This window comes from Brienomyrus brachyistius, chromosome 5 (genome assembly GCF_023856365.1).
Source record: "Brienomyrus brachyistius isolate T26 chromosome 5, BBRACH_0.4, whole genome shotgun sequence".
Taxonomy (NCBI): Eukaryota; Metazoa; Chordata; class Actinopteri; order Osteoglossiformes; family Mormyridae; genus Brienomyrus; species Brienomyrus brachyistius.
Genome location: NC_064537.1, coordinates 111,902 through 138,966, shown reverse-complemented (window position 1 = coordinate 138,966; position 27,065 = coordinate 111,902). Strand labels below are relative to the sequence as shown.

The 27,065-nt window shown below is 39.9% G+C and overlaps 4 protein-coding genes across 6 annotated transcripts in view; 2 read left to right on the top strand and 2 right to left on the bottom strand.

Moving 5' to 3' along the window:
• The window catches only part of LOC125741713 (collagen alpha-1(XI) chain-like), a 72,157-nt gene extending 68,443 nt beyond the window's left edge, over positions 1-3,714 (top strand). Inside the window, exon 66 of the mRNA XM_049012959.1 lies at positions 2,369-3,714. Within this exon, the coding sequence (XP_048868916.1) occupies positions 2,369-2,515 (147 nt within the window). The 3' untranslated portion in view covers positions 2,516-3,714. The remainder of the gene's footprint in view (positions 1-2,368) is intronic.
• Positions 3,715-4,892: 1,178 nt separating this feature from the next.
• Positions 4,893-17,309, bottom strand: pin1 (peptidylprolyl cis/trans isomerase, NIMA-interacting 1). The gene is made up of 4 exons (XM_049012962.1): positions 17,161-17,309; positions 8,103-8,300; positions 6,454-6,564; positions 4,893-5,958 (listed from the first exon to the last, which is right to left on the bottom strand). The coding sequence occupies exons 1-4, from the start codon at positions 17,216-17,218 to the stop codon at positions 5,849-5,851; spliced, it is 477 nt and encodes a 158-aa protein (XP_048868919.1). The 5' UTR covers positions 17,219-17,309; the 3' UTR covers positions 4,893-5,848.
• Positions 17,310-17,558: 249 nt separating this feature from the next.
• Positions 17,559-19,905, top strand: ubl5 (ubiquitin like 5). 2 transcript variants are annotated; one of them, XM_049012965.1, is made up of 5 exons: positions 17,559-17,764; positions 17,982-18,050; positions 18,337-18,420; positions 19,515-19,552; positions 19,723-19,905. In XM_049012965.1, exons 2-5 carry the CDS (start codon positions 17,995-17,997, stop codon positions 19,764-19,766), a joined length of 222 nt encoding a protein of 73 aa, XP_048868922.1. In that variant the 5' UTR covers positions 17,559-17,764; positions 17,982-17,994; the 3' UTR covers positions 19,767-19,905. The 2 variants fall into 2 exon arrangements, with proteins under 2 accessions (XP_048868922.1, XP_048868921.1); XM_049012964.1 differs by having other exon boundaries at positions 17,587-17,744.
• A 275-nt stretch (positions 19,906-20,180) lies between these two features.
• Positions 20,181-27,065, bottom strand: part of LOC125741714 (proto-oncogene vav-like) — a 45,912-nt gene continuing 39,027 nt past the window's right edge. For both annotated transcript variants that reach the window (XM_049012961.1, XM_049012960.1), the window contains exons 21-27: positions 25,997-26,062; positions 25,748-25,779; positions 23,692-23,802; positions 23,490-23,577; positions 23,163-23,277; positions 22,721-22,872; positions 20,181-20,932 (exon numbers count right to left, since the gene is read on the bottom strand). In XM_049012961.1, the coding sequence (XP_048868918.1) occupies positions 20,879-20,932; positions 22,721-22,872; positions 23,163-23,277; positions 23,490-23,577; positions 23,692-23,802; positions 25,748-25,779; positions 25,997-26,062 (618 nt within the window). In that variant the 3' untranslated portion in view covers positions 20,181-20,878. The remainder of the gene's footprint in view (positions 20,933-22,720; positions 22,873-23,162; positions 23,278-23,489; positions 23,578-23,691; positions 23,803-25,747; positions 25,780-25,996; positions 26,063-27,065) is intronic.

Genomic DNA, 27,065 nt, shown 5'->3' with positions numbered 1-27,065 from the left:
TTCCTGATGGTATGATCTTTATGCCAATAATACAAGTGTTAAGTCAAATCAAATTCAAATTTTATTTGTCACATGCATCATCATACGTAGTACAACCTGCAGTGAAATGCTTATTGCAACTGCACCAAGGAAATGTAGATAAAAACATTTTTAAAACTATGTAATAAAGACATGAAAGAGATTAGATATATTACTACCTATATTATATACAGGGATGTGCAAAATATATATCTGCTACGTACATATATTGCACTCTAGAATAACATGGAACATGGAGTTTACGATGGGATGGCATAGAATCCTAAGTGTGGAGTGCATAATAATATAATATATAATAAATATAGCCCACAGTGTTATGCATTGGGGGGGGGGGGTGAAAAGAGTGAAGGGTTGATGATGTCACTCCATCACTGTCACTCTCTCACATCCTAGGTATTATCCTGGTTCAGACACCGAATAGCTTGAGGAAAGAAGCTTCTCCTCATTCTCTCAGTGTTGGCCTTTAGGGAACTAAATGGCTTCCCTGACCTCATCAGTGAGAAGAGTCCATTGTTGGGGTGGCTGGGCTCTTCCATGATCTTCCTGGCTTTGGCACCGTTTGATGTAGACACTGCAGGTCAATGAGCTCGGTCTTAATGATGCGCGCGGTTGATCATGTCACTCTCTGGAGAGCGGGTCTGTCCTGCCTTGTGCTGTTCCCAAACTAGGTGGAGATGTTTCCCATCAGGATACTTTCAGTGGTGCAGGAGTAAAAATTCCTTAGCACCCTCTGAGGCCGGTGGAAATCTCTTAAGCGCCTCAGATGGAACAGATGCTGATGGGCCTTAGACAGAGAGCTGGCGTGGCGAGACCATGACAAGTCCATGACGGTACTTAGTTAGACAGAAACAACATAATTTCGTAATGTAGGTCATTCAATAGCCAGGGCCAATCCAACACAATTCCATCAGAATTACTCATGACTGCCTAAGATGGTTGATGAGCCACAAATCATAATAGGAAAAATAACCATTGTTGCCTCTAATTACTTGTCTTTGCATGTGTGCGATGGTGCTGCACGTGACACACAGATCTACATCCTGTATGCCTCACGTACAACTCCGGAAAAAATTTAAATACCACTCCATATTTTTTAAAAGAATCTTTGTTAAATCCTGGTTTAATTCTAGTTTTGCTGGCAGAAGGCTACACTGAGCTTCCAGGCTCAAGATTTCTAAGACCGTAGCACAAATGAACAATGTAAAGCAGGAGACACTAGGAACAGCAAAAAACTAGCAGAAGCAACTTTCTGATGCCAGAGATGATCGTCAGCTCAGAACCAACAGTGCCTCATAAATCAGAGGATGACATCAAGTGACCTACAAAAAGAATGAGAAACATTAAGTGCAGGTGTGAAGTGCACTGCTAGGGCAGTTTGCATCAGGCTCCTAGAAGAGGACTGAAGTGCCATAAAACTAGGAAGGAGCCCCTCATTAATGGAAAAACGGGGAAGAACCTGGCTGGAGTTTTTAGAAAAATGTGTACTTTACAAAGACACACACACTGTAGGAGAGAGTGAGTTCCATTAAGACAGCTGATGAAACAGTTTTTTACCAATGAAAAGAAACATTCAAATCATATAACATATATTTTTAATGCTGACGCATCATCACATTTCCATTTCCATGTGAAATTGAAGAGCAGTGGTTCAAAAATGTCCTATTTAGTAGTTTATTGGATAGTCAAACCCATCCAGCGAAGCAGTGCCTCTCACAATCACAGAAGTTCTTTCTTATGTTTACCTTAATCTATGTCAGCGTCTTTGAGACCTTGAAAAGCACTATAAATAAAATGTTTTACTATTATTAGAATACAATAGAATGCTTTTATTGTCATTCAAAATTTCCCATGCATCACCTGAAACAATCGCTACTAAAACATATACTAAGAAATTTTTAAAATAAAATTAAAATATTCTGTATAAAGAGGTAAAATATGCTATATGCAATATTCTACGAGAACATTTGGCCTGACAGAATATCAGATGTTTGTAGACAAGACATTAATATTCTCTAGATCAGCATTTCCCAACCCAGTCCTCGGAGCACCAGGCAGTGCACATGTTCGCTCTCACCCAGGTCTCGCCACAAATGTGGACTGTCTGGGGTGCCCAAGGACTGCACTGGGAAACGCTGGTCTAAGTAATAGAAACTAGAGTTCTATTTAGAAATACTTTATTTGTAAATGCCATTCTTTTTGACTGTAGTCAGTACTGTGTACAAGTTGTAAATTATTCTGATTTTGTTTTATTGTGCAAAATATGTTAGTGCAGCCATGCAATTTGGTGCAATATAAGTGTCCTGATAAGAATGTGCTGATGCCTCCACAGACTCGAAAGGGACAGGAACAGACCGTGCTGGAATTTCACTCTCCAAGTCCTGACATGCTGCCAGTTGTTGATGTGTTCATCACGGACTTTGGAAACAGCAACCAGAAGTTTGGTTTCCAAGTGAGCCCCGTCTGCTTCGGTGGCTAGCATCCTCAAAGAAACCACTCTAATTCATTTCCACTGCTAAAGACATGTGCCACCTGCTTCCCTCATGGTAAAATGTTCTCTCAAAGTGCCGATCCAAAATGATATGAGAGTGTTCCAAGCTATCTCAAGCCCTTCACCAAAATACCTCAGGTAATGGCATTTGTTTGGGTTCTTTTATTTTCAACGTACCCATACTGGCTACCATGTCTTTGATTGAACAAGCTGTTAAACTGGTACAAAGTCTGCCACCCTGCTGGAAGTTAGAGGGCGACAAAGTAACATTTTTTTGCAGCTTTCTACTGCTCATCTCAAACTTAACAGTACTGTAACCTCAGTCATGTGGTTTTCAAAACAATTTTCACGTGCTAATGTTAGGAATTTTTATGTATTTGAGATTGTTTCTCAACAATGGTGCTAAACCCTATTTTATTCACTTGTGTTAATGGGACACAAGTGGGCAAATCAAGAGATGCATGCTGGAAAATGGAACGGTTGTTGAGCTTCAATTTGGTTCCTCTATCGAGAGCTTTTTGGTTCTCAAAGAGCTATGTTCACCCAGTTTGTTTAAGGAAATGCCTTCATATGGTGAGGCATGCCGGAGGAAAGGCCATCTCCTCTCATTGGCCTGCCAATCAGTAATGATGCAACACCTCACCAGTGCATATTGGAAGTGGTGACTTGAACTTAGTAGACGATGGAGAATTTTTTTCTCATGCGACGTTACTTTTTAATTTGATATTTTATATGCTGTAAAGTTATTCCTAGAAACATCTGTGATCAGAATTCAAGTGTAAGGTTATCTGTGGGAAAAAATAAATGAATCTGAATGAATAAAATGAAATTAATAAAAAAAAGCTTTACATTTGAGAGAAAAAAGGTATTTTCTCATCAAACCAAAACTGCACTGATACACTTTCCTGCATCTTTTTAATTGCATATTTGTGGCTATTTCCAGTGAACAAAAATGTACTAAGAAAAGTCAAAAGTAAAATCATTCATTTTTGCTCAGATGTCATGTCTTAGACTGTGCTCACAAAGAGGAATCATTTTATAAAATGACTCCAAAATGACTGGAAAATGGAAATGCATCCAGTTAGATTTTGTTTTGAAATAGTGATTACGGAAATCCTATGGTGATCTTAAGGTTTTATCATATCTCAGTATTTATACAATATTTTCCTGTGGTGTGTAAGCTATTCTTGACTGACATATATAAAGAAAATTAGTAAATCAAACACTTTTTAAAAGAAATATAATGTTGTGATTAATTTGAATTATGTATATATTATGATAAATCCATCCATCCATTTTCCAAACCGCTTATCCTATTGGGTCGTGGGGGGTCCGGAGCCTATCCCGGAAGCAATGGGCACGAGGCAGGGAACAACCCAGGATGGGGGGCCAGCCCATTGCAGGGCACACTCACACACCATTCACTCTCACACGCACACCTACGGACAATTTAGTAACTCCAATTAGCCTCAGCATGTTTTTGGACTGTGGGGGAAACCGGAGTACCCGGAGGAAACCCCACAACAACATGGGGAGAACATGCAAACTCCACACACATGCAACCCAGGCAGAGACTCAAACCTGGGTCCCAGAGGTGTGAGGCAACAGTGCTAACCACTGCACCACCATGCTGTCCCCTAGTCTGGTTATTCTCATTTCAGTTGTTTGACGGGAAACAAATCAACAACCAAAAAGAGGAAGATAATGTACAAAAAAACACCTTTAATGATCAACTTCAGTGGTTTAGTGCTTATGTAAAAAAAAAACAACTACATAGTGTGCCTCACCTATAATGGGGTCCACAGTCAGAGTAAAGCAGTGGGAAATGAAGAGGAGGAATCCTCCAGAAACAGCAGTAGCTTTTTGAAGAACCTGGCATCAGTTATGAGCCTTCATGTGATCATCGTAATGGATGGAGTGGTCCAACAGACAATACAAAACATTCCTATTAATTCTCCTCCACTACTGATTTTCTGCTTGTCGACAATTTTTGGAGTTCATCAAAAAAAGACTGGATGCAAACTCGTGATCAACTGGTGCTGGCAAATCGACACTCTGACTATGTGGTGAAACGATTCCTCCTGGTGGAATGATTCCTCCCCGTCACTGATCAGTCATGTAGTGTGTAAACCACAATGACTTCAAGAGTCTCAATTACAAGATAAGTCGTGTAGTGTGAACATATATACGGGGTCATTAATGACCAGGGGTATGTTAGTGTTTCCTGAAAGTCCCATGTGCATAAGGGTTAATTAGCAAGATAAAGAATAAGTACAGAAGATGAGAAACCTTGAGCAAAACTTTCAAACGTGTCTGGTAGGACAAACATGGCAGGAGTCAGTCACCGATACCAAAACCACGCAGATTCACCACCAAACTACATAAGTTTATTGGATGCTTTGTACACAGAGGTGTACAGTTGAGGAATGCTTAGGGCTACAGAACATATAAGGCCCTTGCTCAAGGCCCCAGTGGTGATATGATTATTCTGCCGGCTACAAGATCTGAACCCACAACGTTTCAGACATGGGCACAGATCCATGAGCCCCTGAGCTACACACCACCACACATAACTTAGTTCTCTCAATCAGCATACACATCCAGAGAGGCTGCACAGCAACAGCCAGTTGCCACCAAGCAGAGTCACCACTGTGGGTCAGGATTTTATGTCAGTTCAGAGTTTGTCTTTATTGTGCATCATCATCATCATCACCATCTTCATATAGATTAAGGTTCTCAAAGTTGCCACCATAGCCCATACCGCAACAATTCCTGGCTTGGTCATACATGCACCTAAGGGTGGAGCACAGACATGTCTGGGGGGGTGAGTTGGACCAAATAAGGGCAAATGTGATGCCAGGGGAAAAAAGCAGGTTGCTAAAGAGAGTGAGTCTGAGAGAAAAGTCAAGACAATGGCAGTAAAGAGGCAGAAGTGAGACTGGATGGACTGTAGAAGCTGTATTTGCAAGTGTGTGTCTTCGGCCTGTATATTGGTGTGTGTCTCCAACTGCATATCTGTGGGCGGTGTGTGTATGTTTACATCCGTGTGAGTGTGTATATCGGAGGTACATATACGTTGTCTGTTTATATCCACGTGTAGGTGTGTATGGGAGGTGTATGTCGTTTTATACATCAGTGTTTGTGTGAGGTGCATGTCTTTTTTTTGTCCATGTACACGTGTGTATGGGAGGTGCATGTCATTTGCTTACATACACATATACATGTTTATGGGAGATGTGCATATGTCTGCTCACAACCGTGTGGGAGGTGTGTGTATGTAATTTGTTTATATCTGTCTGAACATCTGTGGGCAGTCTCCTCTTATCCTGTGCGCAGGATGACATGAACACCTGAATCTGTGAAAACCGGGCCACTCATGTCGCCCACCTTGAGGGCAAAGGAGGCGTCCTCAAACGGCTTCTGCATCTGACCTGGGGGCAGGAAGAGTGACACAGTTAGCAACAAGCACTCAGTATAGTACACCTGGCCTTATTCCCAGCCCTTAGCTTGGCATAGCCCTATGCTCAGTACAGAATGCCAGGCCCTATGCCCAGCCCTGTCTGGCACATCCTACACTTGGTATAGTACACCTGTCCCTATACCCAGTATAGTACACCTGGCCTTATTCTCAGCCCTAAGCTCGGCATAGCCCTATGCTCAGTACAGAATGCCAGGCCCTATGCCCAGCCCTGTCTGGCACATCCTACACTTGGTATAGTACACCTGTCCCTATACCCAGTATAGTACACCTGGCTCTATGCCCAGCCCTTCACATGGTACGACCCAAAGTTTAGTACCCCTGGCCTTTTACCCAGCCCTATGCTTGGCATGGCCCTACAACTTGGTATAGTATGCCTGGCCCTGTGCCAAGCCCTATGCTCAGCAAACCCCTACACTTGCGTGGCTCAGTAAAGCGGTTCATTTACCTCGGCCAAACAGGCCCAAGTCGCCTCCATTTCTTGCAGAGCTGCAGTCACTGAACTGGGAGGCGAGACTCTCAAACTCCTCTTCTCCAGACCTGATCCTCTCAATGTATTCTATTAACAAAGAGAATACGAAAGCTGAATTCTATCATTTTGTGTCAGGTCAGGCTGGGGAGCATGCATTGATGCAGTGTGTTGCCGCACCCACCACATGATGAAATGGCTTGGGATTTCAGCTGGCGACACCCCCCCCCCACCCCAGGCAGTCATATGGTCCAGTCCCACCATCTGCCACAGCCAGGTGTTACGTGGGCGTCCCCACAGCCTGGTCCAGCTGCTCGGGTCCTCAGCAATGAGGATCCTGCGAGCCGGATCACCCTCAGGGAAGCGCACCACATGGCTGTAGTGCTGTAAGTGATGCTCCCTCACAATACAGGTAATGTTCAGGCTGTTCCAAATGAGGCACAACTGTTCATTCGACACAAGGTCAAACCAGTGGTACCCAAGGATTCTCTGAATGAGACACAGTACCGATGGAGTCCAGTGTTTGTCTCAGCTCACTTGGATCTTCGTCCTATTGCAAAGATATCGGGAGCGTCACACACCCCTTTCAAGCGACCTCATGAGCCGCCATGCTCTCCCAATGAGGACGACATTCTCTCCACAGACAAACACACTGCTGATGGATATATAAAATTAGATACAACTTTAATAATCCCCGAGGGAAATTCTAATTTCCAGTGGCTCCATACCACAGTGGTATAAACATAAAGGGTAGAAAACAGACAGAAGACACTATAAGAACGTGCGTTACAATTAAAACGAAGCCACTGCCTAGTCTAAAAGGTATAAATGGTTCAAAGTAAAATAATTAAGTAAATAAATAAAAAGCATTAGTATGACCTTACACCATGCATGACATTATAAATTAGTCATACTTTTATGATCATGCATTAAGATGACTGACTGAATAATGGGTAATAATAAGTAACCAAATAAAATTAGTCTCCGCCCAGGGTGGAGTTGTAAAGAGGTCCAGGACACTCGCAATCCCAGACACTCAGACTCCTCGCTTAGTCTCTCCAGAGCCCTGACCAGAGACTCCACTGACTCTAAAGATTACAGCATCATCAGCAAAATCAAGATCAGTAAATATTTCTTCCCCAACAGACGCCCCACAGTCGATGGACCCCACAACCCTGCCCAACACCCAGTCCATGCAAGCATTGAAGAGAGTAGGAGCAAGAACACACCCTTGGCGAACCTAAGAATCAACTGGGAAGAATGTGGAGGTTCTCTCTCCACTCTGCACAGCAATCACAGTACCAGTGTACAGGCCAGCTATGATGTCCAGCAACCTCAGTGGGATCCCACAAAGTCTCAGGATGTCCCACTGGAAAATTCGATCAACTGAGTCAAACGCTTTATGAAAATCGACAAACGTTGCAAAGAACCTCTGCTGATATTTGCACTTGCACTCAATGAGAACCCTCAGTGCCAGGATGCAGTCTATGATGGACTTTTTAGGCATAAAACCAGACTGCTCTGGTCGCTTGTAGGCCAATAATCATGATAATGACTGAAATTAAATAACTGCTTTATTACATGACAGCTTGTCACAAATTCATCAGCAAGGGGCTACACCCACTCACGCTGTATGAGCTCCAGGGCCTCCTCCTTGGTACGTGTGATGTGCTCCTCACGCCATGACGATGGGCGACGGGACTGGTTGTGTTTCACCAGCAGGTGGGAGCAGCGCACTTTCTCCGGTTCACCTTTGCCGTCACCAGGTCCTGTTGGCCGTTCCCACTGGCTGGCATTGGTAATATGGTTAAAGTAGTACACCCGTCCTGTGTGAAAAGCCGGGGGGGGGGGGGGGGTCATCAAGGTTGCATCAAGACATGAGGTACAGCATGATGAAAAGATTCAATACAAAACAAATGCTTGCGAAAAGTCTTCTCCAAGTTGGTGTTTGTATGATAATCTGTACGTGAGAGTGTGGCATGTATCAGTGGTTTAGTGGGGCCAGGTTCATGCCAGCTCTGCATATACGTTTGTGAAATTGGCCTCCTTCAGTGCCCTTGCAGGTTCCTCAATGGTCTCTCAATCACCCTTAAGGCTTGTTCATACTTACTGTGACAGCGTACGTGGCTGTGATGATGTAATATCATCACAAAGGTCAAGTGCAGTGTTTGAGGGCTGAGCAAGAGGGCATGCACCCCCGAAAATTGAACTGACATGGATGATTTGTTTTGTTTTGCAACGCACCACAATTATTCATTGGAAGGGGAAAAGCAGCAGAAAGTCAGAAAGGAGACTGGATGAAAGTCTGTACTTAAACATCTTTTCTACCCTCTCTGATCAGACTGAAAACAAATGGTCAGCGGATTCAAAGAAAGGTTGGCTGAGGATTCTAGAAATAGCAGGGGGCAAATAGAACTTGGTGATCAGTAGTCATTGCTGACACACCACAGCACACTGCACAACAAAATGTGTCCTCTGCATTTAACCCACATGTGATGTTATGACATAGCAGGGGGCAAACAGAACTTGGTGATCAGTAGTCATTGCTGACACAGCACACTGCACAACAAAGTGTGTCCTCTGCATTTAACCCACATGTGATGTTATGACATAGCAGGGGGCAGCTAATTCAGCACCCGGGGAGCAGTGCTTGGTCAGGGTACTTCAGTGGTGCCTTGCTGGTTGGGGATTTGAGCCAGCAATCTTTCCATTACAAGTGTGCTTCCCTAACCATTAAGCCGCCACGGCCCATGGTCATAGGTTGAAATGCTGACTCGCCAGAGACAACCAGAGTCCGAGAAATCAGGACTGTGTTCGTTTCATGGACAAACAAGTATGAAGGCATAGCTCACCGTAAAATATGCTTTGAAATCTTACATGTTTGCTTGGAGTCTGGAACACATGACGCTGGTAATATAAATATAAAGTTGGGTGTGTTTAATGTAAGGTCATTCGCTACTAAGGCACTGCGTATAAATGATTTCACTACTGATCACGGTCTAGACATTTCATGCTTGATAGAAACTTGGCTTAAGCAAAATGACTACATTCCTTGAAATTAATCTGTTACTCTAGGGTATGCTTATAAATATAAGCCCAGATTGAAACCTTGAAGTGGTGATGTTGCTGTTATCTTTGATTGCAAACTAGGTATCGCAAAGCGATTAAGGTACAAATTCAACACATTTGAATTCATGGTTTTTAACGCAAATGGTGCAGCGATAAGCACTATGTCACTATCGTTATTGTTTACAGGCCTCCTGGCCCCTACAGTGACTTCATAAAGCAATTCACTGATTTCTTAACAAGCTTGACCATTCGTGTACGTAAGTTATTGTTGGGTATTTTAATATCCATATGGAAAATTTGTGTCTCAGGAAAGCCTTCATTTCCATACTTCATTCTGTTGGTTTTACAGAGTGTAGTGGGACTTACTCATTTGTTTAACCACACTCTACACTCTAGATTTGGTCTATGTTTGTGAAGATTCTCAGTCATCCAGATGAAACTGTCTGGTGGTTGAGTCATGGCAACTGGACCTCTTTCTCATTAGGTAGAAATGTTTCACTGCTCATCCAAGAAGCTTCTTCAGTCTGAGGAAAGTTGTAAGTGTCCACAAATTTATCTGCCTGGGTAGTTTCACTTAGCAACTGCCCTGAGTAGGCTTGTTGAATGAAACAAAGGGGGGGGATGTTGTGGGTAGATGCAACAGTCACACCTTTAAGAGTCCGTCCTACCCTCCATAGAGTGGGTCGTTAAAAGTACTCCACCTGGTGGAGGTGTGAATTGGGTTTGATTTTCCTGGGAAAGGATGAGAGGGCTGCAGGATAAACTGGAGACAAGTTGTGCCTAAGGCCTCCCCCTCTGAGTGAGTGGTTGTGGATTTGCACATGCAAGGCTTCCCTCACCCCTCTCGTTCAGTATCTGGACGTTAATGTCCTCAAAAGAGTGTCGTTTGTCTTTCAAATAGAAGCACACAGCTGATTCTGGTCGCGAGGTGTTACTCCGTCTGTGCTGGGCCATCCTCCTATGTAGCAGTTGTTTGGTCTCTCCAATGTAAAATTCAGGGCACACTTCACTGCGTTGAATGGCATATACTATGTTGCTTTTCTAGATTTGGTCCTTAGCTGTAATAGTTCTGTGCAACATGTGGAAATTCTCCCACTAAACTCTGGTATCTCCAATCATGCAATGGTTACATTTGAAATTCAAAGACTAACACATTGTTGGCTCCTAAGCATTACATTAGTTGGTATTTCCATTGTTGCAGCTGCCTTCAACAAACATCCAAAAACTTGCACTGAGGCCACCGGTGAAGCTGAACTGGAACTTAGGTTTCAAACGGTTGAGAAGGCATTTTGTAGCAGTCTTCACTGTGGTCCATTAAAACAAAAACCATTTAGAGATACACACACCTTGGTATACATATCAAAAGTAGGGGCTTAAGCAAGTCACACGTAAGCTTGAAAATAAGTAGTGCATTACTAAGCTACAGATTTTTTGGATTCCCTGGAAAGAAGCTGTTTTAACATACAGACACGCCCTATCTAGGGTCAGATACACATACCTCTCCAGGCTGATGATAAATAACAAAAACAATCCCAATTCCTATATGGCACTGTGTCACACCTGACAAGGAAACATGCAGCACTGGAGTTGTAGGTTCCAGCGACACTAGGCAGTAATGACTTTATTGCATTTTTGATAACAAAATAACCAACAGAGATACAGACTGTTACATCGACTGCTCACAACTTTCAGACATCTGGCACTGCTATGTCTGAGAAAATAAATTAGGTATTTGAATTATTCTGATCTACTAAAACTAATATCTTCAATGAAACCTGCAACCTGTTTAACTCAGTGCTCACAGAAAATCTTGGAATGCTTGCTTACTTCAATAAAAATGTTGGCAATTTACTGGTTTCATAAGAAAAGTCCACTGACCAAGCAATGTTTCACACATCTGCATATATTTTCCATGAAGACATTTTCCTTTTTATGAAGTGTCAGTTTTTTATGACTGACTCTTTCAGTTCTGTTCTTGCCATTTTGCTATTTTCAATTGTAGTCACTGGTTCCCAAAGAGAGCGCAAGACCAATGTTTGACGTTTCATATTTTTATGTCATTGCAAAAGTGTTACTAACTGAAAAGCACCCAAATGAATGTCACGTTCGCCGGTGAGACGGGTAATCGCACAGGCAGGTAAGCGGGCAAGGAGCAGGCAAGCAGACGACATCGGGGAAAATGGGGATTTATTCTCGAAACAGGGTCCAGGAAACTTCGGACAGGTACTGACATCGACAACCATCAATGACGGACAAGGAACCAGCGCAAGACACGGACTGAAATACACAAGACTGGGCAAACATAATCAGACACAGCTGGGTACGATCAGGGAAGCACACGTGGATAATCAGGGGGGCGTGGCACACACGAGGATCGGACAAGCCGGGCATGACAATGAGATTGCTTGTTAAAGCTGTTTTAAGTTAAAAAGGTGAGTGATAATATGGTTTCAAATTATTATTGCTGGAAATGAGTTTTACTTAAACTATTTGTTTCTAATGTATTTTTTGTAAACAAATGAATAATCAAAAGTAATGATTTTTGTTATAAAACCAATAAATATGCTATAACTTTATTGAATTAAAAATATGACAGTTGAAATATGCAAAAATATGTAAAAAATCCAGCAGTAATGTCTCTTACCAGAAAACATGACAGTTACTGAAGATAATACCCACACTTTGTAGTGAGCAGTTTAATGTAGGAACTATTTTCTTTTACCGAACTCCACACACCAATTGTGTCACTGCATAGAAGATATTGCCAGGATACTCAAGTTCATATCTTCTGCACAAAAAAATAGGTTCATTTTTGTGAAAGTTGCTACTGAATAAAGCGAAGAAGCAAACTTCTGTAAATCATGTTGGCCATAGATTCCTTCCTGGAGCATAGTGGCATGTTTGCTTGAACACAACCATTGTATTTTCCTACTTTTAGCAAATTCAAACAATGCCATCATAATTTGCCACGTTAATTGAAATGTATTGATACAGATATCTCATTTAATGCTTAGGAAAAAAATATTGGACTGGTATCGGCAGATACAAGATGGAGGCAGACCTGTCACAAAAATACAATTAATAGATTTCAAGAATAAATTGTTCCTTCAAGAGCAAAAAATCTTTGAGAGCAAGGTGAATAATCAGGTGAATGTGGCTAAAGTAGTACACAAACACTGAGTACAATGTGGGTCACTTCAAGGGGAAAGTAATACAGCCAGTGGGAAGGAGAAAGGAGATGAGATCTTACTATTATTAATAAAACTGGCATAACTAGGGTTTGGAATTTCGGTACAACAATAATTTTGAAATAATTTATTACAATTGCAAACACAAACAATTAGGAAAGGTTGTAAACCAAAGGCAATGCATCTGCCAACATGTTTGAGTAACAAAACCTAGAAGTTTCTATGCGCATTTTAAAAATAAAAATGCAAGATGTCAAAAATACATAATCATGAACTGTCTAAATACCTTGGTCTCGACTACCTAGTATGGTTGCATATCTATAACAATAAACATCACTGTAGCCTTAATATATTTTTTCTTTTCTTGCCTGATCTGCATTTCCTGACAAAAGCTCCTTACATGCTATGTGAAGGCTGTTTAAAACCTCAAACACACATGATGTCATCTCAAATAAGTTAGCATGTTGGATACGTTTCCAGTAACATACCCAAGTTCACCATAACAGAGGTGAGTCTTGATCTTATTTATAAAGCAAAAAAAAAAAAAGCTCAAAATAAAATTTCTGATTTAAAGTGATTTAAATTGCAAGGACAAAAATGATTATCATTGGCTCAGAGTATATGCAGATGTCATGCAAAAGCAGTGGCAGTGAACTTTTAAACGATTTCTTTTAAACGAAACACATGCTAGATGATCTTAAAGAACAATCACAAAAATTGCAGTGCTTACAAGTTTTGTTTTCTATGACAGTAAAAATGTTTTAGTGAAACTTGGGTGCTTTTCCACTGCATCGGGTACCATACTTTTGCTACAGTACTTTCCCTTTTCCATTGATTTCCAGCTGAGTATAGGCATGGGTATCCTTAGAATTTTATTGACATCGATATCGATACTGCTTATCAATGCCAATACTTATCAGTACCACTCTCCATAATGTGGTGCAGAAATAGACATCACACGACGTGAAGAGATTTAACAGTTATTTTAATATAACTTTTCTGCAAAAATAAGTTAGTTTCTTATATTCCTGTAGTGCCGCTTTACTATCCTGTTAGTCCTGGATATATATAGCTGAATTTCGGACCGATTTTAAACCACTGAAAAAATTTGTCAGCATATTTGAAAGCCAAAACAAGACTGAATATTACCTCTTGAATTATGAAGATGGAAACATTTGTTGTGTTTTAATGCCAACAAAATTTGTGGTCTTTATTTTGAAGTAAAAGTAAATGTTCTGAATTAAGGTGACTGAATTATAAAAATGAACTTTATAAACTGTATATTTTGGCACTTTTTATACTGATTATTTTACCAATGAAATTACAACAAATTTTCAATTGAATTTTTTAATGTTTAAAAGTACATTCACATTAAATTACAGCCCCCAAATATTCAAGCCTTGTTGCAAAGCATTTTTATTTATGCATTATTAAATGTAATGTATTTTTGATTACTGTAATTCAATGTGCTTTTTTGCACTGACCACAATCTTCCATAGGCATTACATTTACTAAATTGAGTCTACACTTTTGAACGCTCTACCCAATCTGTCATAATGACTGGAAAGGACAGTATATAAACACACACCTATGCAACTAAAATGCGATCACGTGCGCTTGCAGTGTCGTCATCATCAGGGGATGGTTTATAATTTAAAAATGCTGCTATGTTAGGGCACTTTTCCACTGGAACAGGTACAGTACAGGACACAACCACAATCTTGAAAAAAAGAGAATAAAAACAAACAAGTTTAAATAAAAAGTAATAATAATGTATGCAAGGATAAACGAAAAACCCAAGCTTTAATTGCGATCTAGTTGGGAAAAACAGATCAGGATTGCGGACAAGAAATAAAAGTATTTTGTACTAGGGTGACATGGTATTATTTTTTGTAATAATTATTGGGGTATATATAAAGCAAAAAGGAGTTCAATATAAATTTTTCACTAATCCGTCTAGGAGTGATTTAAACGGTAAGAATGAAAATGATTATGATTGTCTCGGAGAACGCATGCAACGCTTATGCAAAAGCAGCAGAGGTCAACTTTAAACTGATTTTTAAACCTATATTAGATAATCTATAAAAGGAATAATAATTAAAATTGCAAAGCTAGTTACGTTTTTTTCTATGACAAAGTAAAAATGTTTTAACTTCACTATAATGTCCGTACAGAATGCCTGATCTTGGTCTAGCTGACTAGTGGTGTAAGAATTGCACGTGCATAACAGGCGATGCTGTTATTAATATCACACACCGTCCAGCCGTATAATATCCTAAATGCATGAAATGAAAAGAATCGTGAAACAGTGCAACATTTTTACATTTATTTGTATTTAAAGGATGCTTTTGTCTGAAGCGATGTATAAGAGAAGTAAATGCTGCATTATAAAGACACAGCTCTGGAAAAAAATTAGGAGACTGCAGCAAAATTCAGTTTCACTCATTTTTCAATTTATAATACATTTTTTGCAAACTCCAGACTGACACTTCCCTGCTTATTGTTGATAAGGCTTCTTCCTTGCTTTATGGGTTTTCAGTTCTGCATCTATAAGCCTGTTATGATTTGTCCTAGCAGTGGACTTCACCACTGAATGTTCCCCTTTCTTTTTGAATTCACTTGAGGTCATCCTCCAACTTATGCGGCACTGCTGGGATAAGCTGATGGTCATTACTGGTATCAGGAAGTTGCTTCTGCCAACTACCTGGCTGGTTTTCGGATATTGCCAGTCTCTCCTGCTTCACCTTGTTCTTGTGTACTTCGAGCAGCCAGCCTTGCAAAATAGCTTTCAGCCACCAGAACGAGGATTAAACCAGAACTTCAAAAGACATATTTTCTAATAAAAATACAGTGGTCTCTTGACTATTCCCTGAGCTGTACGTGCTACTGAGGAGTCGAGCTACCAATGAATGATCGGTTACAAGTGCACTACATATCACTATTATTATAATGACAGAACAGTTCAGTAACGGCCTACAATGTGATGCTTGCGTGTTTTGAAGGCTGCAACAGTATTACATTAATAACAGACCAATGTTAAACCTATTTCAGCCAGTGTGACATCTTAGTGATATCTGCATATCTAACTTCTTTGTCAATTGCTACTATGTGGAAATGGTCTGGATATGCAAAATCCTAAGAGGATCAATATAATGTTATTTGCGAACAAAGATACTGTTCGTACGGCATGTGGCAACAACCAATTTTGTTTCTATTTTTATGTATTTGTTTGTATTTGTTGTAATGCGAGTTCAAAAGTGCACAGTTAATGACAAGTAATGAAGGTTCATTTGTATTCTGAACTTTATTAAAAAAAATGTAAAAGGCACTTTCGCTCTAATGAGACGCTTTTATATGTACGCTATTTTACATGCCTTAATTGTCTTAAGTTCCTGTAAGGATAGAATTGCTTGTTAAGTGTTTAAATTGTTAATAAAATTACTACATACATTCCAGTTTGGTTGGTTTGTAAACAATCAAAAAAATAAATAGTGTTCTATATTGTGGATCGTGATCATAACCAGAAATATTGATATGACATTTTGGCCATGTAACTGCACCCAGTACTGACGAGCCCTATAGGCAATAGCCATTTGATTAGGGGGCACAAAAGAGCGAGTGACAAAAATCAGAACAGATTCCTATGGTGGCATTAACATTAGTTTAGACTAGCTTTAATATTTCACTCCTTTTCTTTTGAAACAGACAAGCTAACTACTTAGCTAGTTAGTAAATGTGACATTGAAATGTTTTTAATATGAAAGACTTGACGAGATTTGTGTTCTGCTGCTATGGGGAGTTGGGCGCTCAGCAGAATCTCGTCTAGGGCGCCAGAACACCCAGGCCCTGTCTGCACCCTAAATGGTGTGTACTTGCATTCATCTGCACCCTAACTACTGTATACCTCCAAAACCAGCACGCCGACCAAGTCGCAAGCTGAGGCTAGCACTGCGCAGGTAGCTGCAGTTGCACTATATACATATCCAATTAAGCCCATCTAGCTGGATTTATACACATTTACATGGGGCACAGAGTGTGTCACTACAGATGACCATCATCAGAGTGTAACGCAGAGATCAGTCCCGGTATCCTACTCAAAATCCCGCGTTTACGCCCTAATTTTTGTTTTGACGCAATGCTCTCTTTAATATGCACTATATCCGGAGACCTGGATATATTTACTGCATGAATATATACACTCCTTTACTGCAGTATCAAGTCCGTCAATATAGATGATCATCAGCACTAATCACGTGCGATACCTCGCTTAAAAAAAAGTCGCATTTACACCCTTATTCGCTTTGACGCAATGCTGTCTTTAATATGCGCGTCCCCCCACCAAACTGAATATATTCATACAATCCGTCCTTGTAGATGCCAGGACATCGGGAGTTAGCTACACGCCATGCAATGCTTGCGTCCAGCGTACCTGAGCTGCGGCTCATCCGCTTCTCCCACCCCGATGGCAGCTTCTCATCATCCGCCATGTTACCTCCGCGTGCTGGCTCCGCGCGCGCACACACCCTCTCGCACTTCCGCACGCGCGCACACTTTCTCCACTCCCGTCGCTAGGCAGCGATACTCCGCTTCTGCTTTGGTGTTTTCGATATTGTCGAGTATGCTCTGTATTAAATTTAATCTATTAAAAGGACTGGAAGGTTTACTTAATTTTCCAACTAACGTGAATATTTCAATATTTTATTTATATTAATATTTTAAATTTAAATAGCTTCTTCTTTTTCAAGAAGCACCATACGACAGTTATCGTTTCACGTCACGTCCTCTCGCTTTACGGCATTTATGTAAAGGCTCATTCACGAGAAGTTCCTCCCTAGTTTGAAATAAGCTAATGTCTTATTGGATAACGGGACGTCAATCAAATATAACACTATTGGATTGCATGTTTCTTGCAAAAAATATATAGTCGCGCAAGTATTTCTTTTCGGCAGATTGTGTTCAGTTAAGGGTCTCTATAAACCTGGGTAATTTTGTTGAACGAGGCTAAGTAATAAGGTGAGCTGTTAATTTTTTCAGTGAGTATACGTGCTTGTTACATATGTTTATGTGTAGCTTCTTATAAAACAAAGATAAAATCGATAAATCGTGTTTGCGTTTAAATGTACGTAAGTGCCTTATTCACGTTATAGGCAACTACTTTCGGTAACAGTAAACATTTAACCCCATGCTCGGATACTTTAAACCTGATGCTAGCCACTAAATGGCATGGTCTTAATATATTTTTAATTTTAGGACCAGCGTGACAATGATTGAAGTGGTTTGCAACGACCGCCTGGGCAAGAAAGTGCGGGTGAAGTGCAAGTATCCTTGTCATGTCAAAATGGCTAAAGCTCATGGAATGATTCTTGTATCTCATGTTCATTGTAATTGCTGGGTGTTGGAGAGCTGTATTACTGCTAAGTAAAATTGTGTTAAGACCCGTGAAGTTTTGCATTATTTTTTATTTGAATATTTTATTTAATATTGGGAATGTGAAGGTGTAATCTTTGTTTGTGGCCATTGTGCTTAAGCTGATCTCAAATTTGTGTACACATTGCACTCCGTTTTGGAGGGTTATCTCGTTGTGTACCTTAGCTTAGACCTCCAGCTCAGAGGATACCATTGGAGATCTGAAGAAGCTGATAGCTGCCCAGACTGGCACCAGGTGGGACAAGATTGTACTGAAGAAATGGTGAGGAGACCTTCATCCTCTGTGGTTGGGATGGAATACAGACACTCCTTGCTTTATGATGGTTTGACTTAGAATATTTCCACTTCACAATGGTGCGACAGCGATGCACATTCTGTAGTAAACTCTGAATCTGTTGCTGGGCTAGCTATACACTGTATGATACTTTTTACTGATGCTTGGTCATCACACAGCCATTTGGTCTCTGAATCGATCGCAAGGCTAAACATCTCGTACAGTGTTTTTAACTAACCCTAGCTATACACTGTATGATACTTTTTACTGATGCTTGGTCATCACACAGCCGTCTGGTCTCTGAATCGATCGCAAGGCTAAACATCTCGTACAGTGTTTTTAACAAACGTATGGTAGAGTGTTTTTTTTCCACTGTGTTTAACCGGATAAACTTGTGTTCATTTATTTGCTTTTTAATTACTGGTATTTAGTTACAGTAACTATTTATTTACTTATTCAGTGACATTAGTTATATACTTATCATTCATATTCAACTCATTAATATTTTTCACTTACAATGGGTTAATCAGAATATAACACCATCATAAGGTGAGGTGTACCTGTACTGCGAACAGGAAATCAGCTCTGAAGAAGACAGCACAGTGCTTTGGGTGCAGAAACATCCATCTATCTTCCATAACCCTGGATGAGGTGCCATTCTAGCATAGACCCTTATAGTCGCATATTATGGACAGATTTCAAAGTACAGAAAGAAAAAGGAGAACCTAGATGTATGAGTGGAATCATAGAGCAGATATTACAAATAGCAAATGCCCTTCCTTTGGTATTCTTACAATACAAAATATTATGTAACTCAATTTGCAAACTATTCACATAGTAGTTGAATAAATAGTATGTGGTTGTATTTGTCTACTAGCATTGTAATGGTTCATAAATATCTAGATGCAGTACGCCAAAAGTAATTTCTTACTTTGTGTAAGAGCATTGAGTCTGAATGTTCAAGGTTTGAAAAAGACACGTATGTTTAGTTTTGCATTTGAAATATCTATGCTACATAAATGTTTTATGGGATGTCTATGTAACTGGTGGTAGTAATTCAAAGCTTCTTTGTATCATCACAGGTACACAATATTCAAGGACCATGTGTCTCTGGGAGATTGTATCCTTCCTCCTAAGTGTCTTTTTATAGAACGGGCAAGTCACGGGTGCAACGGCTTACCTCATTAATTAACACTGAGTGTATCATTGCTATATGGTAGAGCCAGTGCCATGCAATAATAGTCTAAGCCCCTTTCTGAGCTGGGCAGCCCTTAACATCGTATTCCACAGATGAAATCCACGATGGAATGAACCTGGAGCTATACTACCAGTAGAAGAGGCTAAATGAGCAAAGCTAATTAGTCTCCCATGACTGTTGAAATAAATTCTCCTAGAAGACTTTTTTTTTTTTCCGTTATGGATGAGTCATTTTGTTTTGATATTATCTGATAATAAAATGTGTATATATGTAAAGTCTGTGTTGAATGTTTGCTGGTTAATGCTCATTTAATTTGCAGTGCTATTATTTTCTTGCTGTGTGTGGTTTTCTAAATAAATTGTGACAATGGATTGAAAAGACAGCCCTGTCACCCTAGGCATACTAATGACCAGTCACAAGTGAGGAAACATCTTGTCAGCACAAGAGGAATGTTGGAACCCCAGATTCACTTGTGTTTTGTACAGCGTGATATCAGGTATTGCTGCAGAGGCATGGTTTGAGCAGAGCATGTATGCATTGCTTGGACATGTTTGTATTGTTGATAATCTGAGAAATAGGGATCATTTATTGGCAGCCGGGTGTTCAAAGAAATACCAGTTCTATTGGTTACATTCAGAAAGTTTACAGAGTTCTCAGGAAAGACAGCTTGTTGACCTTTGTCAGAACATATTCCTGGGTGATGTTCCAGTCCAGCAGCTGCAGACTGACAGCCTTCCTGTCAGAGGGAATCTACTCTAATGTTGCTAAGATTTTTGAAGGTTTTTTTGGCGGTGATACGTTTTGTCAGTTTTTTTTTTTTATTTTATTTTATGAAAATATAGTAGCCTTTGTTTTACCCCAATGCTAACTGGGTACAGAATTTACCTGGAGAGAGACAGGACTGCAGATGACTGAGGCATCCTGAGTGGATGACAGAGCTGATACAGTACATCTGTAGATGACACAAGAGCTTGAGAAAGGTGAGCTATAACAGGCTGTGGGGCTGGACTCAGGAGTGAAGGTCTGTGTAGACCTGGAGTCAGTGAAGGGTTGGAGGTCTGCGCAGGCATGGACTCGGTGAGGGGTTGGAGGTCTGCGCAGGCATGGACTCGGTGAGGGGTTGGAGGTCTGCGCAGGCATGGACTCGGTGAGGGGTTGGAGGTCTGCGCAGGCATGGACACAAGAACGTTCCCTCTACTGTGAGGAATTTTTCTCAGGTTTTCAGTGGCAGCCCATGGCTGCTTTTTGCTAGCAGTAGTCAGAATAGTCCTCCTCTACATAATTAGCAGGAAAGAGTCCAATCTAAGAAAGGAAAAAAAGATGCAAAGTTCCATGAAAGTCCATCCATCTATCTGCTTACTGCTTACCCTGTTACGTTGGTAAAGGTTGGGATCAGCACATATGTATTTATTCATCAACAGCTAGCATGCACATTAATACAGCTTTCAGTTAAAGTGGACTCCAGTAATTTAAGACTGCTTCTAGCACGTCTTTTTTAGTTTCTTTGACATTTTACTTGGAAATGTTATTAGTTATATCTCCAGTGTTGCTTGAACTGCATCACTTCAGTTAAATTGCGCTACTCTTGCTACCAGCCCTTTATTCCTGAATTGGAATTGATTATTTTAATTTATTTGGAAAGATTGTTAGTTTACGAGTACCTACCTTGCTGCTGCACTTTATTAAACAATAAAATGTTGGCATTCTGGGAGTTTTTAATGCTTCCTTTGTGGTATTTAATTGTTAGATTATTTTACTGGAGTAATGATTTTTTTGCTAATACTTAAAGCTGTCATCTATAATGTATTATACATACTTTCATAATGCATTATAATGGTATAAGAATTAAAGCATTACAGCACAAGGCTTTATAATGTTAATTATAATACTTCAAAACCTCCAATAAAGCTCTAACTTATAATACACAATTAAAATCTTAATAATGCATTATAATGGTTGGTATAAGGATTAAGGATGCTTTGTACTGCCTTATGAAGGTATCTATAGTGCAATAAGAGTTTCATAAAGCATTCATAATGCATAATAAACATGGCTATAATATGTTATGCCTTTTAATGAATATACTTTATAATTTATAGCCATGTTTATAATGATTTATGAGTGTGTTCCTTTTTGTATTAGATATTTAGAAAATTAGCCAATTAATCGAAAAAATAATCACCTTGGTGCAGCCCTAATCAATGGTGCCTCATTTAACAGCAAATAATTCATTTTTTTTAAATTATAAGTGTGTAAGTGCACTGAATTATCCTTATTGTTAAACATTATATACTTTTATATAACTTAAAAGGAGAGTTTTTCAACCTCTCATTCCACAGAAGAAAATAATCCAGAGACTAGGAACTCTGCGAGTGGGGCGTGCATGAAGAAGTGCATGGGGGGGCTGCGGTTGGTGCTTATGCTGGGTGCTTATATCTGGGACCCCAAAAGAAAATACCCCAAAGAGCTAGGAAGGGCATGCATGCAGCTTTCCCTTTCATTTTTTTCACTCTACCTTGGGGAATCCCCTGTATTATATTCACTCCACCTGGGGGAATCCCCTGTAGTTCATTCACTCCACCTGGGGGAATCCCCTGTAGTATTTTCCATGTCAGTTTGCAAAACGTCTGTGCAAACCCTCTACCTGTGCTGTACTCACTGTGCTGATGTTAAGGCATTACTATAATCTACTTTTCTCTGTAACAGTAGTATAATGGATTACAATTTCAATTTTTGTAATCACATTACAGTTACTATTTTGATTATAATTATGTTACTATTACACTTCACACATTTAAAATATCCTGTTTGCTTTTCCTTTTGGAATGGCATTCAATTAATATTTAAAAGAAAGGAAAGGATGGTAAAAAGACATGTTTTACTTTGTAATTAAGAGTAATTAGTACTGTAATATGGTTCTTTACTGAAAGTAATCAGAAATCTGATTACAAATAATTACTAATCTGTAATGCCTTACGTTTTAAAGTAAATTCCCCAACAGTGCCCACTACTACTGCTCTGTGCAACTAAGACTGAAAACCTCTGAATTTAAGAAATGTCCTGTAGTATGCAGGCCGGGGGAAGCCTTACCCGGCCATAGACTTCGCCTTTCCACCACCCGTTGCTGGCCTTTTTGGATATGATTTTTATCGTGTCTCCCTCTCTCAATGACAGCTCCGTGCGATCACGGGCAGAAAAGTCATACCGTGCTCTGGCTGTACCAAAATAACGCACACTGCCCTCTGGTGGAGAGAGGAGAAAACACGAAGTGAATCCCTGCAGTGTCACGGAGACATTATCCATCTTACAAAGCCACTTTCAATTGGGACACAGATGACAGTATGTGACCATAGCAATACAGTCCTCTCATTCCTGAAATCTACATAAGTTTTACAACAGGTAAAGTGATATTAAATGAAACTATAAATCTGAAAATATTTCAATAAATTAGGCTAACCATAACAGTTCATATTCCTGTGGGCTGTAGTGTGAATTTGGGGTGTGAGGAGGTTGATATAGAGTAGCGTCTCACCAGGGGTGGGTGGGGTAGTGTTCTTTTCTGGTTCCTTATAAGGGAACTGCAGGGTAGTGTCCAGGCCCTTGAAGCATTCCCTGAGTGTGTTTTGCTGATAAAACTGCACCAGTTCCTGTAGTGGAAATATAAAAAAAATGGTTGCAGAAAGGCAGACTGAAGCCCAGGTTAGTGTTACGGCAAGGGTTAGGACTGATGGTATCCCTGATTTGCTGAAAATAGCCATAACTTTGAAGCAACTACACTATCCGACATGGTACAGATTCCACCATTCTTTGCTAATGACTAAAGCCACTAATACCAGAGAGAGAAGACTAGCATACATACAATCAGGCCTTTGAAGGCCTTCTTCTCGTTGATGCGGTATAGCCCCTCTGTTGATGTTATCTTGATGTGTTTGACTTCCACCTTGAATCTGCACAGACAGAGAAGACCAAATATGAAAGCTGGTACATCAAGCAGGCTCGTGTAAGACATTCAGCTTTGAGGAGCAACCTTATAGCTACAGGCCCTGGGACACATGACTCACTTGATACTGATGGCAAACTCTCCTCCGTCCTTTTGCCGGACCAAGTAGGTTCCATCAGAACGAGACACAAGCAAATTCTTGGCTGCAGTGCGGTCCATGTTGCCAGCAAACCTGGCAGGTAAAACATTGGAGTCTAATCATGCATCTGTACATCTTTAAACAGCTAAACCTGCCCAAGGTTGCGTAGTGGACTCTATTCCTTTCTGTATATTGTTGATTCCACATAATTGCACATCAAATAACAACATATTCTGTTTCATTGCACAGTGGCAGCTGGTCCCATTTTAGATGAATGGTGTTCTATGGCAACATGTTTCAGTTAAGCACATTTCTTATATCTGCATAATCCAGAAGAAAATGCACTGTCACATGGTCTCAATCTCAGTATTACAAAGTAAAACATTTTGGGTAACTGTACAGAATTTTATTTTAATGAAATGAATTTTGTTTTGTATGCTGACCTCAAACCTAGAAAATTGCTAGCAAAAATGCAAAAATAGCTTGTAGGTTACACTGGACATTCTGATAAAAAATACACTAAGACTATGGGGATTTCCGTCGCTACAGATATGTGACCATACTTTTGTAATAGAGAATATGGGATTTTGTTCCTTGTGATTTGTTTTAATGCAAACATCTTTTAGATTTTTTTGTTTTACATTTTTAAATGCGATAATGAGCCTCTTTGTAATTCATTCATGCCAACAGGCACATTGCTGTATGTTTGGTTTACAACTATTCCTAATTGTGCTTGCAGTTCTAATAATACAGTATCAAAGAAAATTCTGTTTCCCTGCTGTACTGAAATGGCACTGAACCGTGAACCCAAGACAGCCATACTCATGTCTAGGGGTCCGTTTCCTTCAGAGAACCCAAGGTTTGCCCAGACTTTGGATTTAAAGTAACCGTGCTGGAAGAGTTTTATGTTCATCATGGAAAACATGCTGATTGTGGCTGCGAGTTGGTTATGGCTAATGCTAGTTACAGTCAGTCATAATCAGCAGTTTGGGTTTCCCAATAAATTACACCAACACTACTCCAACATTGCCTTTGGTTTGCATACATTTCTATTTCTGTTTGTGTTTGCAGTTTTTATGATAAATAATTTTGAAACAAATTCTGTTTTCCTTGCTGTACTGAAATTGCACTAAACCATGAAGCTAAAACTGAGGTTTGTACCGAACCGAGAACTTAGGGTGTGGTCATACACAAACTACACAGGCTGTTGCATATGTCTTCATTTCAAGAGGTCTGCTGCAATATTATAGACCATGGTAAAGTTAGCTCCTTTTTCTGGACTGCTAAGCGTTTAGATTTTTTTGTAATTTATTTTCTCCAGCCCCCATGTCGTCGTGGGGTTTCCTCCGGGTACTCCGGTTTCCCCCCACAGTCCAAAAACATGCTGAGGCTGATTGGAGTTGCTAAATTGCCCGTAGGTGTAGGATAAGCGGTTTGGAAAATGGATGGATGGATGGATGGATTTTCTCCAGCATCTGACAAAATACTGACCTGTTTCTGGCACAGCATCATATAGTAAAACAGACATCTATCTGTCAGCATATTGATTTGAGGGAGGTGTTTGAGGGACAACTAGGGTGGGTGGGGGAGTGCAGGCTAAGCATGGGCGGTGTTAGGGAACAAATTTTGTTGTTTGGGGTTTTGCTCAGTAAGTGTCTAGGTGCCTGATCGGTAGCAAACAAACTGAGTGGGGTGTTTCACTCCTCATTTTACTACGTGGATACCTGCTTTATTCGCGGCTGTTATGGAGCTGCTGTCAATTTTTGGGAACCGTAGGAAAACTTGGGAGACCACTCTATATTTTTAAACAAATCTGCATTTTTAAATCCTGGTTTAATCATCGTTCTGACAGAAGGCTATGCTGAACAATAGGATGCTTCAGGGTTAAAAAATATGTATATGTGTGTGTTGTATATGTTTTACAGTATAAAATAAATTTAAAAATGTGTGAAATGATACCATTATCCAGACATGATAATGTCATATAGTGATGAAGAAAAGAAGCATATGTGTATTGTACATTTACAAATGTACAAACCATGGAAAGTCTGTCAGGTCTGGCGTAGGTCTCTGTGCACAGAAAGAGAGTTCAATTAAAAATAACACAGGAACATGTCATATACATAATTCATTAATGTTTACCGCTATTCATGGATATGAGGATAAGACATGACGGCATAAATGATGTATGTAAATGTGCAGAAGTAATACATTACAGTACAGCTGTTTTATGGTGTTTGAAAGGGCTAAGGTTATGGTTTACACATGACAACTCAGCTGGACTTACCGGAACATATGGCCGAACTTTGGAACAAGGAAACCAGCCCATCTCTGCCACTGCTATGTTTCGGCCCTGGAAGAGGGAAAAAGGCACATGAAAGGTGTGTGTGTGTCTGTGTCTGTTTCTCTGTCTGTGTGTGTGTGTGTGTGTGGCATTTTATGTATATACTACATGGACAAAAGTACTGGGAAACACCTCTTAATCATTGAATTCAGGTTTTTCATTCAGACCTTTTACCACAGGTGTGTAATTTAAGCACCTAGCCATGCATTTAGGGTCACAAACATTTGTTAAAGAATGGTACTGTCATAGGATATAGCAATATGTTTTGTTGATTATAACCGTATATTTAGCTCCAAATTCAATATTTAATAAATATTATTGGTTAAAACATTATTGTTGGTTAAAACATGCCAGTTATATTATCTAACCTAAATATGAACTTTTTTTAAAAAAGAAATTTTAAATAAAACACACCATTTTAAAACATTCGTAAACATATTTTACATAGGTAGGCTAGTAGTCAATAAAACATCTTGCTATGGTACTAAATATGTGGTTATAATCATTAAAACATTCTTATTGAGAATCAATATCATGACTGAGCTAAATATAAATACTGTCACGTAATGTAATAATGTAATTAAGTTATATAAGATTTTGTTTGGTTTTTGTCTCTCAAACCATTAAAAACATTCCCAAAGAGCTAGAATTGCTGACATATATATTGTCAGGGTCCATACTGCCTAACCCTGTCCTTGTATCTCTTGCCTGTCTGGCCAGCAGCCATCGGTGGCCATGACCTTTGCCATCTCATTGTCTTTGGCCCTAGGTTGTTATTCCATTCCTGGAACTGCTGCATCCCTCAATGGGTTGAGAGTGTGGTACAGAGGCTGTAACCCTCTGGTCATGGGTTCAAGGCTGGCCAGGAACCAACCTCTGCTGTTTCATTTAATTATTGGTTTTTCTCTTCTTCCTAGTGTTTATTAGTACTGTGTTCTCCTTGTGAAGCATTGTGCCTTGTTCCACATGTTCCTTTATTTTCTATGTGTTGAATTCCTCGGGGGTATTTTCT